At 38.8% G+C, this 15,375-nt stretch overlaps 1 protein-coding gene across 1 annotated transcript in view; it reads left to right on the top strand.

Moving 5' to 3' along the window:
• Positions 1 to 15,375, top strand: part of gspt1l (G1 to S phase transition 1, like) — a 44,427-nt gene that overhangs the window by 16,159 nt on the left and 12,893 nt on the right. The window contains exons 4-7 of the mRNA XM_061026309.1: positions 781 to 814; positions 933 to 1,010; positions 3,111 to 3,291; positions 10,763 to 10,917. Of these exons, the coding sequence (XP_060882292.1) occupies positions 781 to 814; positions 933 to 1,010; positions 3,111 to 3,291; positions 10,763 to 10,917 (448 nt within the window). The remainder of the gene's footprint in view (positions 1 to 780; positions 815 to 932; positions 1,011 to 3,110; positions 3,292 to 10,762; positions 10,918 to 15,375) is intronic.

The following is a 15,375-nucleotide window of genomic DNA, read 5'->3' as shown; positions in this document are numbered from 1 at the left end:
TGGTACTAAAAGAGCTACACAGCTGTACAGAAGCTGCACATTGTGGACTTAAACACAATAGAAATCGTCACGTAGGTAGACGGTTTAAAAAAAGTCCAAGTTTGTTCCAAGAGGATTTTTTGAGAAAGTGACGACACTAATACCAGTGCAACTTAAATTAAAAATGTATTCAGTCCTCTTATGTCTTGGTTACAGCACAAGGCTCAAAATACCGACCTGTTGAATTGTAAAGCAATCAGGAGTACTACCAAGTAAATTTGACCATTTATGTAGCCCTATTCAGACTGCCTTTTCAAGGTGTAATATATATCCCTTTGATGTTTTTTTCTTTAACATGAATGTCACAGAGGCGTAATAGGTGGGATGAAGTGAACCCTCCTTTTTACCGTCCTCTGAGACAATAACTGAAGCATTACAGGGGCGAGACAGGATTGCCAGAGGAGCCAGCAGGGGAGTGCAGCACTGTGTGTGTGTGCATGTTTGACTGTGTGTATGTGGGGCTCCCACTGTGCCTTTAAATTCACAGACTGGGACACCAATATTACACCACTGCAGAATCAATATGAATGTAGAAAGACATAGTTACAGCACTGTTGTAGAAACGCAATCTGAAAATGGCTACTAAGATGACTGAAGATAAGGGCATTCTGCTGACGTGTTAGTCACTCATTAAAACTCTTTGTCTGTGTGTGTGTATATATTACATGTGTTTATATAAATACATGTGTATGTTGTTTATATATTTTTTTTCAATTAAATGCACATTGTGCTGGTCTCTAGATGCAGGAAAATCCACTATTGGCGGACAAATTATGTGAGTGAAACAAACTCCTTGTGTTAACATCCTTTCCTTTTAATGAGTGAAATAGAAACTTCACGTAAGGCCTTTGATATGTTGTTAATTTTTTCTGTTGTACCCTTCCCCCCAAAAGGTATCTAACCGGCATGGTAGATAAGAGAACACTGGAGAAATATGAAAGAGAAGCCAAGGAAAAGAACCGGGAAACCTGGTAAGGGGGAAATGCTTTATCTGGCAAACTTGCTCTATATTCTCTGACAGAATCCATCCCAAGATGGTGTTTAGTATTCAAATTTAAATCAGTTTATTTTTTGTGAAAATGTTAAGGAAGCATGTGTATGTTTTTTCATGATCAATCTTGTTAAATCTTGTTGATGGCTTACATATTAGATTTTGGAATTTTACTATGTATGTCAAACTTTAGCCGTATTCGTAGTTTTGATTCTTATGAGATTTTGACGATTTATGCCTTTTTTTTTCTACGTTTGGATGACTTATAAAAACCGGTCTGGACCGGGGGACAGACACAGTACCTATAGTATAACTACAGTCGATTCAGAATTACAGCTATAGTGACTGGGAGACAGATCTAAGGGAGGCACAGAGAAGTGTGTAAGACTGCAGCTCTGCCTCCTGGTCTGAACTCTGTGTTGTTGTCAGGGTTTTGGACTAATAACCTCTGCTATGTTTCTAGATAATAGAGCTGCACCGTCCAAAGTGGGATGGATGCCGTCTCTAGCTAGCAGACCAGGTTTTCCCCAAAAAGACTGCCAGTTATCTATGAAGCCCACATCGTGTGCTGGACACCACCTCGACAGCCAGCGGTTGAGTGATGACATGCGGCTATACATGTCATCACTGGTCTGATTTGGGAGGGGTCCAGAGAACACTACGGAGTCGGACATCGTCTTAGCAAAAGTACACACCGACTCCACATTAACCTTAGTGACTTCCGACTGGCATAGTTGGGAGTCTTTAGTGCCGACATGAATTACGATTGTATCAAATCTACCTTTAGTCTTTGTCAGCAACTTTAAATGAGATGCGATGTCGCCCGCTCTGGCCCCGGGTATACACCTAACTATGCCCGCTGACTTCGCTAGCTTCACGTTTCGGACTATGGAGTCTCCATTAATCAGAGTTTTATTCTCAGCGGGTGTGTCGCTGAGTGGGGAAAATTAGTTTGAAACATGAAGTGGTTGGTTCTTCTGCTCGGGAGCTACCGGGGGGAAGCCAAGCTATGTCGGCCCGCACCGGCTACAGGTGGCTGGCTAACTACTGCTGTATACGATGACTCTGACTCAATGGTGCAGAGCCGTCTCTCTAACTCAGACACCCTTGCCTCCAAAGCTAAAAATAAACTACATTTCTTACGTGTATCATTATCACTAAAGGAGGATGAGGAGTAACTTAAGAGCAGGAGAGGGAGAGACAGGAAAAAAAAAAGCCATTGTAAATAAAGTTATCTGCTAAGAGTAGGTAGCTAAAATAAACAAAACTGTTAAGCAGGTTTGTCGCTAGAGAGAGCGAGAGAGAGTGCTTTTTGATTACTTATGTTTGTCTGAACGTACAGTGTGTTGGAAACAACAGTTGTAATAAACTAGGCAAAATTAACAATTAAGCTTTTAGCTCTAACGGTCAGCATTGAGCAACACAGTACAGCGGAGAACAGAACAGGAAATGATGCAATACACTCACCCGTAGTAGTTGAACACCAAAGACCTGTGAGTTGTTCCTGCAACTCCCGTTTCTGAGCGCAGCTGAATACATCTCTCATTGAGCACCCCTGAATGCAGCATGCTAACAGCGCATCCCCTGAGTAACGGCAGAGAGAGAGGGACATGCCCAGAAAAGTCCGAAGTCAACTAAGCCGACTATTTTATTTTCTGATGCTTCTAACGGACTTTTTATTATTGTGTGTACGTCCGTCAGACACAACTACACACACCCAGGCCTCCGCTGGTGAGAGTGTGCTCACCAGCACACCAGCACTTGTTTAATAAAAGGAGGAGGTTTAGACCTGTTCTATAGGAAAGGTATCCTTATGACTTCTGTTGTGATCTGGCACTATATAGAAAATAAAATGAACTTGACCATCAAGGGTTGCGGGGGATGCCGTTGGGGGGGGCCACCCCCCTAATATAATGGTAGGGGAAACACTGCTCTTGACCCCATGGTGGACAGGCGGCGGATGGTGCAGTGAGTTGAATAGAAGAAGACTTTGGAGTGTGGATGGGTGTGTTCATGTGCAGGAATGTTTATGTCACTAGTAACCAAATCAACAATGGAATATCACTTGTCTATCTCCAAGGTATCTGTCTTGGGCGTTAGACACCAACCAAGAGGAGAGGGACAAAGGAAAGACAGTGGAGGTGGGCCGAGCATACTTCGAAACTGAAAAAAAGCACTTTACCATCCTTGATGCTCCAGGTCACAAAAGCTTTGTACCCAACATGATCGGAGGCGCATCACAAGCAGACCTGGCTGTTCTGGTAAGTCAAACGAAAACGACCAACAATCTTAAAATGTTCAGTTGAATTACTGTATGTCAGAAGTATCTAATCAATAGCCGTCAAAAGAAAATGGCCAAAAATTAAATTCTAACAACATACCTCAACACCGCTCTATTTACAGTTCTACTGTGTAAAACAAAGGCAAATCAAATTATTTAAAAATATGTATTTTTTATTTTCTGTAATTGAAACCATTACCGTAAAAACCGGAATATAAGTCGCACCGGCAGGGTCCGAAATTAACACCCGCCAAGTGCCAAATGCGGGTAGATTTTCCGTTTGGCAAGTACTTTTCAGAGGGCTATCCGCCACAGGGCGGGTAAATGTTTTATCAAAAAGTCATAAAAACAATGCTATGAGTATTAAGCGTGTTTGATGTAGCCTAGCTGCAGCTACTTTTCCCTGCTCCTCTCTCTGCTGTCATGACTGTCTGTGAGCATCAATTTGCTTTTAATTGAAAAAAAGAAAAATTGTTAAAAGAGAATAACGTTTTTCATACATTTAGCTTCTTAATTAACAAAATTGATGCACTTACTTTACTGAAACTTACTCGCCAAATGGAAAATCTGCCCAAATTACACGCTTGGCGGGTGTTAATTTTTCGACGCTGGGAGCAAGGCACCTCAATTGTTTAAGTGGACCTCTCTCTCTCTCTCTCTCTCTCTCTCTATCTCACTGCTGATGTGATTCTGCTCTTTTGGTTTTCCTGTCTTATCTCTTCGCAGTAGTTGAGAGGGAAGTTATTTTATGTTGCACAGAGCCGTAAGGTCCTCGCGCGCCGGCACTCCCCCGCTCTCGCTCTCTCTAGCAAGCACCAATTTTATGAATAAATTAAATTAAAACTAAATTAAAAATATTGGAAATGTAATGGACGGCCAGACATATACTTGGGTGTCCCGCTCAGGTATTGTCTATGTCTGGGAAACACTGTAGGCTAATTTGTGACAGAAAACAACGTAAATTGAGTCCCGGTCCTGTGCTTGCTGTTGTTCATATCAGGAAATGGGGTGTTTATAGCAGTAGCAACTTAACACAACTCATCTGAAATAAAAAGGACAGAAACAAAAGTAACCCTATAAAAAACTCACAGCTAAGAGCTACAATGTCCTGAGAAGGGAAAACACTGACTTAAAAACATCTCTCTCTGGTCTAATTAACTGAACACACAGTCACTTAATACCTATACTGTACCTCTGTCATTTATATATTTTAGCTTACAATGTTAAGATATTGATAAAGACATTGATGTCTAAAGCACTTTTTCAATTATACAAAAGGAGTTAATATTTATAATGCTGTTTGTCTCTGTTTATGAAAAAGTAGCCATGTGCAGTAATGTAGAAAAATTGAGGATGATGCATCGTGATATCAAATCTTACAGTTGACTGGATAATCTAATCTATTTGAATCGTGAGACCAGCGGGGATGCACAGCTGAGAGTGTCAGCTCTTTATTGAATCTTTATTCAATCAATCTTGATTTGTTTAGCGCCAACTCATAACAAATTGTTATCTCAAGACACTTTACAAAAGAGCAGGTAAAATACCTTACTCTTTGTTACATTAAGTTACTGGCCGTTTACTTCATAGCCTTAGCTGGTAGTTGTCCCTTGTAAAAATAAGCTTAATGTGGCTTTTGACAATTAAGGACATCTTACTGTCACAACTGCTGGAAGTAGACCTGAGATGAAATAGAGCTTTTCTAGTCTTTTTACTTCTCAAAGCATTTTTTCCATGCACACACATTCACACACCTCTGACACAGCAACGGGACCAATTTGGGATTAAGTGTCTTGCCCAAGGACACCTTGATGTGAGTTTAGGAGCTTGGGTTTGAACTGAGACTACCAAATCCACCACTGATTCACAGCTGCCCTGACATTCATAAGTAATTGTGAAATCATTAGATCATTAGATACTTTCGAATTATGTGTACCTGCTGTTTTCTCTTGCATCATATATAGTGGGATAAGGAGTGATATTACACTCCTTAACAGGATTTTTCCTAGCTCAAAATGTGGCAGTGGTGATACCTTTCCTACCTTGTACATGTGTACATGTACCAAGCATGCTGGCTAAACACCTTTTTATGAAGGAAATTAATTGTAAAATTGAAGAGGAAAAAACTAAAAATCTCACATTCAAACCTAATTTATTGTACAAATATGTGCCACCTTAGCTCTGTATAACACCATACAAAATTATGTTGGACTGAGAACATAATTCCCTTTTTATATTTTTACTAGGGGTGTAACGGTACACAAAAATTTTGGTTTGGTACGGTTCCAAGTTTTGAAGCTTCGGTTCGGTACATTTTCGGTACAGCAAAGGGACCTCATGCAACACTTTTTTTTTCTTTATTAGGAACATTTATAATTTCCCTTTTACACATTGGGCTAGGGGTTAGTGCAGCATCGACAGTTCAGACTTGTACACCTGCTCAGGTTACTTTTTAATAACATTTTAAATTAAACATTATAAAAATAAAAATAAAACTTATGCTGCATTCTTCAACCAAAAGAGTCTCCAATAAATAAAAGATATGAATGAATTAATATAGCCTATATGTAAAAGTATTTCTTTTTAATTTCACTGACACCTTTTAGTTTATGAAGGCAACAGTTTTTTGAATGCCCTTTGAGAACATAATAAACCTAATCACATCTGGGACAGTATAGTTTCATCGCAGAACTATTAATATTTCCCTCTGTTGATATAAGAACTTCAATGGCATTTGTTATGGCTTTGGCCCGTTCAGAATTACTAGCAAAAGGCTGTCTGTTGGGGAGGGAGGGTGTTCATTCTATCATGCTGCAGGTTCTGCTCCCACACAGACGTGTCTCCCCTTTTGCGCAGCAGCGCTGTTGGATCATCGCTGAAAATTAAAACGAAACTTAAGAGTTAGTCTGTAAAAAGAACTCCATCCCGGTTATATGCCACTGTCCAAACCGACAGGGTTCGATGAACTAGTAATCTGCACAATTTATGTTTGAACTTTTTAACAATTTACTAACTAAAAGTTGTGTCCCATATCCGCGGCCGCAGCCTTCCTTCACACTGAGGTGTGCTTCCGCTTTGCGATTAAAGAACTTCTGTTCTGCATGCACTCGGATCGGAAACGGTCCGGTCCGAGTATGTGTACCTTTACACCCCTAATTTTTACGGTAGTTAAAATCTTTTTTGCAAGTTTCTTCACTATAGACATTTTTTTTAACAATCAACAGGACTGGGAACTGATTCCATCCACTGCAATCAAGTGTCTAAATGGGTAGGTGTGACATGCGGTGTAAAAGCACTTTGAGTAGTCAGAAGACTAGAAAAGTGCGATACAAGCTCAAGTCCATTTACCATAACTGCTTTTAAAATCTCAAGCTGATTCCATGACTTGTTGATCCTGACTGTGTAAATATGTATTTTTTCTCTCTCTTTATGCCTTTGAGTGTGAATGTTATTTGTTACAATAACAAGTTAATGTTTTTATCGGTTATTATTAGGGTGTTTGTTTTTTCTTCTATGGTACTTCTTACACATGTTGGCATTTTCAACATTTTTAAACACAGTACAAATCTGTAGTGTGGAGATCTGGAGCTGCTTATTGAATAAATAATATTTTTTACTGGGATGGAGAGAGAGGGAGAGAGACGGAGAGCATTTGCATACGAACAGAAGTGCAGACATCAAACAAAAATGTCACATTGTTTCATGCACTGTTGTGTTGCTCTGTGTGACTCTCAGAAACTACAGACTGCAGCAGATTCCATATACTTCACTGATAGATCTAACAGTCACAGCTTTATCATATGAATGATCCCTTCGCTATACAAATAAAAATTGAAATTCGCAGGCTGAATGGGCGTTGGGAGATCCACATAAGTCTTAATGATTTTGTCCTTAAATTAAAAAATGGGACAATTCATTGGTAGTCACATATTCGTTTAGGGCATCCCTTTACATCAGTGTAGCAAATAAAACACAAACACTCTGGTGGAAAATTTTAACATCTTTTAATTTTCTCCCTCTTTTATTGTTTGGTGTTTCCTGGAGCACTGGATTGACTACAAAACAGCTCCGCCATCATATCAGTGTACAGTAGGGGTGCAAACGAGTACCGTAATCAATAATCGTTTTGTAGTCTACATTTTTGTAAATGTTTTAGTGCTGCAACAACGAATCGATAAAAATCGATTAATAAAAGTGTTGGCAACACATTTTATTATCGATTTGTTGCGTGATTAATGCGTCACTCCCTATGTCACAGACTGTCGAGAGAGCAGAGCTGGTATTTCGGATATTAAACATAGCAGAGCGGAGAGAACGGTTCAACCGAAATCTTCTAAAGTGTGGGAGCACTTCACAATGCTAAAAACATGAGTTAGCAAGCTTTGCAATAGCGGCGTGGCACGGGAGCACCACAGTGATGATGCAGCACCTGAAAAGTAAAAATGTCGGAGTCATCGCTGACTAGGAAGGGAGCTTGACAGCAGGGTAAGTCACTACAAAAATGTTTGTTCAGTTTTCAAGTAAGAAAATGTAACCTTAGTCTCTCTGGTTGCTCGGCTGGTGCTTGTGTTTACTTTTTATCCAGCTTGACAAGCATGAAAAGTTCATTAAAGTAATGTTAGCTGGTTAATGACGGCAGTAGAGCAACTTTCTACTTTGCCAACGCCAAACAAGCTTAGACTAAAGAAAACATTTCATTATTTTGCCTTTTTAGGCCCACTTTCAATACGTTGTCAGATATATTCTTTGCTTTTTTCCCATATTATTGTCTGTTGACGTAGGTGTGTTTTATATTTTATTTTAGTTTAATGTTTTTTAAAGCACTTGGTGAGCTTGCTGTAAATAAATAAACAATTAAAAATGAATGTACTTCAGTGATTTAATAATTTAATGATTGAGCTTCCAGTGTTAATTTTCTGTAATAAGGTGAGAGTTAATACACTGCACTGTATGAAAGTGCATTTAGACACTTTATTAAATTTGTGTAAATAAGTAGTTTTTAGGGTACCTGTATGAGTGTAAATAAATATATATTATAAAAACGTGTGTTGTCTCTGCAATTGCTCTTTGGGCTACTTACTTGCCTTTATCAAGGCATATTGATTAGATGTAAATTGTGCTGTTTTACATACTAATACTATCGTTTTCATGGCAGAAAACATCATGTACACCACAGCAAGCATCCATCTTGACAGATCCTCAACATGCTCGTCGCTGACATGAGGCCTCTGACGATGGTTGAAAATAAAGATGCAACTTCACTACAATGATCCCCACCTTGAACCCTGGCTACACTCTTCCCTCAAGGACCCATTTCACAAAGCTCATGGAGACGTCAAAGCAGTAACCTGTTGTTTTTTTTTACTTTTGTTTGCACTGTCAATGAACTAATGTTCTGTTTTTGAATAAACGTGTGGAAATTCAAAATGTTTATTTTTTTTTTATTCGAGTCATTGATTAATCGGAAAAATAATTAACCGATTAATCGATTATTAAAATAATCGTTAGTTGCAGCCCTAAAATGTTTCTTGTTGCATTGTGGGTTCTAGGATAGGCCTAATTCAAAACAGAAAAAAGGAGCAGAAATAAAACTTACAGTGCACAAGCGCAAAAAAACAAAATAGATGACAAACAAAGCGCTGATAAAGGCTCTGTGCTGAAACGCGTCCGTTGTTGATCCGTACGCTGCTACCCTAATAAAATTATCCCTTTAATTTATCCCTTTATGAATTCACAATGAACAAAAAGTCCCAAACAAAAACGAAATATGCAATATGATCTACGAAAGTTCAGTTGAAATTGTCTTCTTAGAGACAATTTGAAGAAGGACTTTGACTTTGTGATTATCACTTTACCCCACCAAACCAATGACGTTTGATCATCCAGGACAGAGCAGCATAACTAGATGTTTTCCTATATTTTGGAATTTTAGATGATTATTCTTTTAATAACTATAAAACGGAACAACCCTATAGGGAGACATAGCTCATAGCGGACGGACGAGCAAGATTGAGCGAGTGTGTCATTACTCACAGAGGAGAAAGATGAAACAGACAGACACTTAAATCGTTCACCTGTTCTATTGTAACTTCATTTACCAGAGTAAAGTGTGCTCTACACTGCAGACTGTAGTATTTGTTAACAGAATCAAAACAGCTTCAACGTGCGATGAGTGCGCATTGATGTCTGCGCGTCTGCTCGCCACACTCACTGCTCTAATTATAATAAAGTGTTAAAACGGTCATAAGATATGTCTGTGAATTTTTATTTGAGGTTTGCTGTCTGTTGAAGTAAGAATTTGAATTTGTCCTGATTTGAACGTTAATACAATGTAGGCCTATTACTAACAATTATTAAAATCCTGAAAATTCAAATTAATCAATAGATACAGTCGGCATCGCGTCATAGTTGGGGGCGGGGCCTCCCATGGGGGAAAAGAATCACAGTAAGAAAAAAAGAACTACAAAACGATTACTTGAATACTCGCTTTAACAATGGGAATAGAAATCTATTAGACAAAATTTTGCATTTCTGCACCCCTAGTGTACAGTAACAACTGCAATTACAAATGAGAAATTCACAAGGTGCTGTACTTTCAAAACTTGCTCTGTAGGAAAATACCCGTCAGACTTTGACAAGAGCCAGTGGTGTCTCCAGTTTTTGAACGCACTGAAAAACCCTGCTTCATGCAGCTGCGAAGTAAAGGATGCACTTTTCCAAAAATTACCTCGTACCTTTAAAGGCATTTGGTGGTCAATTACGTTTATAATCTATTGCTGGTTTATATTATTTTTATATTAAGTACCACATTAGTTACCACAAATTACTTAAATCTGCAAATCTTACAACCTTGCCATTCTCTCATCTACACATGAACACACCAACACTTCTCTCGCAGCAGCTTGTTCCGCCCTGCCTCTTACTGTAACTTTGTTCTTTTGTGTTTCTGCTCTTTTCATAATATTTATCAGTAGTTTGCTAAAGACGCTCAAATAACACTATCCGCATTTTGAAAAATATCACCCGATATTCTGTTATCAAATCAGTTTATTTGCGTGTGTGGAGGTTCAATGATGATGGCAACACTTATCCTAAACCTAGAGTGCAGTACAGAAGTGATGACCAGAAGCTGCAGAAAAATATTTAAGTTTTTATTTTCAATGCGTGTTGCACACCAATCATTGCATTTATGGGAGAGACACTCTTTCTTTCTCTCACATGCTCACAGCTTAAAAATATACTTGGGTGGCCTTAGAAATACCTGGAGGGCCTGCCAAAGCCACATGTATGGGAAACACTGATCTTTCTACATAAAAATGCATTGTTTTGTCTTCTTCCCATATGATTATTTTTGTCCTAGTAGTCTGTTTAAGTAAAGCCCTTAAATACTTTTTTGTTATGATAGTTCTTATCGACTAGACTGCTCACCAAATTAATGTGTTGACCCGCAGGTGATCTCGGCAAGGAAAGGCGAGTTTGAAACTGGCTTTGAGAAGGGTGGACAGACACGGGAGCATGCCATGTTGGCCAAGACTGCTGGTGTCAAGCACCTGATAGTTCTGGTGAATAAAATGGATGATCCTACTGTCAGCTGGAGCCTGGAGAGGTAGGCATCAATATTAATAATTATGAATCACTTGTCATCCACAAATACTAAGGAGCACCTAATAGGTCATTTTTGCATTATAGTAATGCATTAAAAAAGGGATGTGCATTATAACAAAACAATTAGCTTTTTTCCTGTATGACAGTCTGATAAAACCTGATTGTAACATGAGTCTGTAAACCCCTGGTTATTATCTTACTTTTCTCTTTTTGAAAATAAACATGATGCCTAAATAACCTTTAGGCACCATAACTATAACCGAGCGCCCGCCAATAAAAAAAATCACCTGACCAACAAAAAATCTGACGCAGAATCATTAGAGACAGCATGCACTTTTTTGCGAGCAAGAAAGGTGAGTAAAAACTAGGGCTGCACGATATTGGGGAAAAAATTACATTGCAGTATTTTTGTTTCCTGCGATATATATATATATATATATATATATTGCGATATCTTTTAAAGTTTACTGCTTCACTCTGTTCAGCTGAATTCTCCCTGACTCTCCCTGAAATGATGATTATAGACTCTCACCTGATTGCCTCTGTCTCTCTGCCTCCGTGAACGCTATTCACGTTTGCAAGGAGTCTTAATCTTGTTGATATCTGTTAATTATTGATATTGACCAAATAATATTACGGGGATATTTATTAAATATACTAACGTGCTGCGCCCTTCCAGCCTGTGGGTGAGAGAGAGACACACAGCGGGGGCGCGCACATACATACAGGCTGAGCAGACGCGCAATGGCTCACAGAGTTTGTCCTCCTTCTGCGTTTTGCCTTTTTTGTAGGCTTGAGTAATCAGTTGCCAGAGATGTGAATCAATGAAAGGTAATGTTTAGAGACATTTCTAGAACAAGCACAATGCATTTTGTGAAGATGGTCCACCTTGGAAAGAGAAAAAGGGCTATTTCCGCAGGAAGCAAACTTTAAGCAACGGATTACTTTGACATTAAACTACAACTTTTTCAAGTTTTATGGCAGCTCATGAAATTTTAAGGAGTGGGAAGGAGGACGTGAAATAAACAATAAAATGGGCTATCAGAAGTAGACTTCAAAAACATAACCGAGAGCCCGTTCTGACTGAAGACAAAGTTGAACGCATACAGATCTGGAAGCCGCTGCCTTTAACCCCTAAAGTGTTAAATATAGCCCCTTATATAATGTTAACCATAAGCAAACTGTCAGATTGTCAAAGTCCCTGCTATGCTCCGCTCACATTCACTGCTCCCTCTCTCTGTCGCTCGACCACTAACGCTGCAAGTCGCTCTGCCCGACCCTGATAACAGCAGATGAGATGACGCTCTAACTATGCGAGTTGTTGCATAATGTGGTAAAATATATAAATGTATGCTCATTTAGATCTATCAGTAATATGAATGGGCATAGACAGGCTACATAAACTTAATTGAAAGGCTCAAATATATTTTTCGGCTCCAGACAGATTTTTTTTCTCTTGTCATCGCATGTCCTTGCGGTGTGACTATCGGGTGATGCGCACATCACGATGACGATGCTGAAACGATATATCGTGCAGCCCTAGTAAAAAAAAGAAGTGATAAATCAATATTAACACTTTCTATAAAGCTGGAGGTTGAGTGATTAGGTTGAGTACTAAGGGCTGTCTTATCTGTGATCGGATTACTTAGATGTTAATACCAGGTGTATTAACATACACCAGGAATTTACTTGATATGCTTAAAGGGATACTTCACCCATTTGCATTAAGCTCTGTATCATTAGAAACCTGGTAGTATTTTTGAATGGTTGTGCATCCCGCCCTCATTTTCCCCTGAGATGGGAAATCTTTGTATTTTTAAGTCTGAAAAGGAGCTTCCAGTGACGCAAAATTATGATTTTTGCGTCACTGGAAGCTGTTGCGGTCAGCGGGGTGAAACTACAAAGCTAGTTCCTCATATTTTCGACCACTGAAGCTACAGACCAATCACAGATCAGTGGGTGGGAACTCACTCCCAGAATCGAAACCTAACGTCTGCCATATTGCTTGGAAGCTATGCTAACAGGCTCTATGGAGAAAGCTGATAATGGTAAAAAAATATAAATATAGATATAATATCTAAATATATATTTAGATATAATCTAAATATGGCGAGATGGCTGCTGCCGACAGGCTGTTCTTGTGTTTTGGCTGCTGCCGCTGGCCACTGCGACACAAGACCAGCATGTCGGCAGCTACCGTCTCGCAGCTATATTGCTGGGGCGGACTGGTAGTGTCGGTGCTCTCACTGATTGCCTATGGACACAGACATAGAGTCTGTTTTCTGCCAGGAATTTCCAAGATCAATTCTGGAAGAAATCTGAGGAAATGGCCTTATGTGTAAATATGTCTGTAAATGTTTTTATTACTATATTTCTACTGCTATATTGTATATTTTGGAGAAACTGTAACGATCGAATTTCCCTCTGGGATTCATAAAGTATTTGTGATTCTGAACTAGAGGACCTTAGTGGGAGTGACCTGCGGTGCTGTGCATTCTGGGATTTGGTGTCTTTCATCCACATGAGCCAAAAAGACACTTTCTGCCTTTTCTCGGCCAAGAAGGCACCAACTTCAAAATGTATTTCACATTTCTACTACATATGACCCAATGTCAATACAGATTCATGTTTCAACTAGTGAAGTATCACTATAAGGAAGGGAACCAAATAACCTAAATTTCCTTTAATAGACTTCCTCTGGAGAAAGCCAATGGGAGGGTTCCCCTGTTGTCTTTTGACTGTCTCACAGCAGTGAAACAGGATGAAGTTAAGTTGATTACATTAAGGGAGCATGTATTAAAATATTCAAATTTACCCTTGAGTAATCTCTCAGTAATATTAAATTGTCTCTACTTTTGAGCTGAAAAAATGAATGCAAAAGTAGCTATGTCTACATGTGCAAAATGTATTTCAATCCGATTAAACTCATTCCGATTGTGGTCACTAATTTCACCATTTTACATGGACACAAAAAAAAAACAATTTGAATATGATGTGGGTGTCCATGCGTCAAGCATTTACGTCTGTGACTTTGTATTAGGGCTGCAACTAACGATTATTTTAATAATCGGTTAATTGGTTAATTATTTTTCCAATTAATCGATGAATTGGATAAAAACAAAACATTTTGAATTTCCACACGTTTATTCAAAAACAGAACATTAGTTCATTGACAGTGCAAACAAAAGTGCAAAAACAACAGGTTACTGCTTTGACGTCTCCATGAGCTTTGTGAAATGGGTCCTTGAGGGAAGAGTGTAGCCAGGGTTCAAGGTGGGGATCATTGTAGTGAAGTTGCATCTTTATTTTCAACCATCGTCAGAGGCCTCATGTCAGCGATGAGCATGTTGAGGATGCTATCTGTCAAGACAGATGCTTGCTGTGGTGTACATGATGTTTTCTGTAATGACAAAGATAGTATTAGTATGTAAAACAGCACAATTTACATCAAATCAATATTCCTTGTTGTTTTAGTTATGAATTATTATGTAAAGGCAAGTAAGTAACCCAAAGAGCACTTGCAGAGACAACACACGTTTTTATAATATATATTTATTCACACTCATACAGGTACCCTAAAAACTACTTTTTTACACAAATTTAATTAAGTGTCTAAATGCACTTTCATACAGTGCAGTGTATTAACTCTCACCTTATTACAGAAAATTAACACTGGAAGCTTAATCATTAAATTATTAAATCATTAAAGTAAGTACATTCGTTTTTAATTGTTTATTTATTTACAACAAGCTGACAAAGTGCTTTAAAAAATGTTTTTAAATAAAATGCAAAACACACACCTACACAAATATATTCCTACGTCAACAGACAATAATATGGGAAAAAAGCAAAGAATATATCTGACAACGTAGTAAAGTGGGCCTAAAAGGCAAAATAATAAAATGTTTTCTTTAGTCTATGCTTGTTTGGCGTTGGCAAAGTAAAAAGTTTTCTCTACCGCCGTCATTAACCAGCTAACGCTAACGTTACTTTAATGAACTTTTCATGCTTGTCAAGCTGGATAAAAAGTAAATACATACACCAGCCGAGCAACCGGCTACATTACATTTTCTTACGGGAAAACGGAACAATTTTGTAGTGACTTACCCTGCTGTCGAGCACCCTTCATAGTCAGCGATGACTCCGACATGTTTACTTTTCAGGTGCTGCATCATCACTGTGGTGCTCCCGTGCCAAGCCATATCACTATTGCAAAGCTTGCAACTAACTCTTTTTATGCATTGTGAAGTACTCCCACACTTTAGAAGATTTCGGTTGAACCGTTCTCTCCGCTCTGCCATGTTTAATATCCGAAATACCGGCTCCGCTCTCTCACGCTCCAGCACCGCCACGCTGTGCTGCTGTCAGCATGTAAACAGTTCGGCGTGTACGTCACCACAGTCTGCGACATAGGGAGTGACGCATTAATCGCGCAACGCAACGAATCGATAATGAAATT

Source organism: Labrus mixtus, chromosome 20, assembly GCF_963584025.1.
Source record: "Labrus mixtus chromosome 20, fLabMix1.1, whole genome shotgun sequence".
In the NCBI taxonomy this organism is placed as follows: Eukaryota; Metazoa; Chordata; class Actinopteri; order Labriformes; family Labridae; genus Labrus; species Labrus mixtus.
The sequence above is the reverse complement of the archived record's forward strand: the minus strand, read 5'-3'. Positions and strand labels throughout refer to the sequence as shown.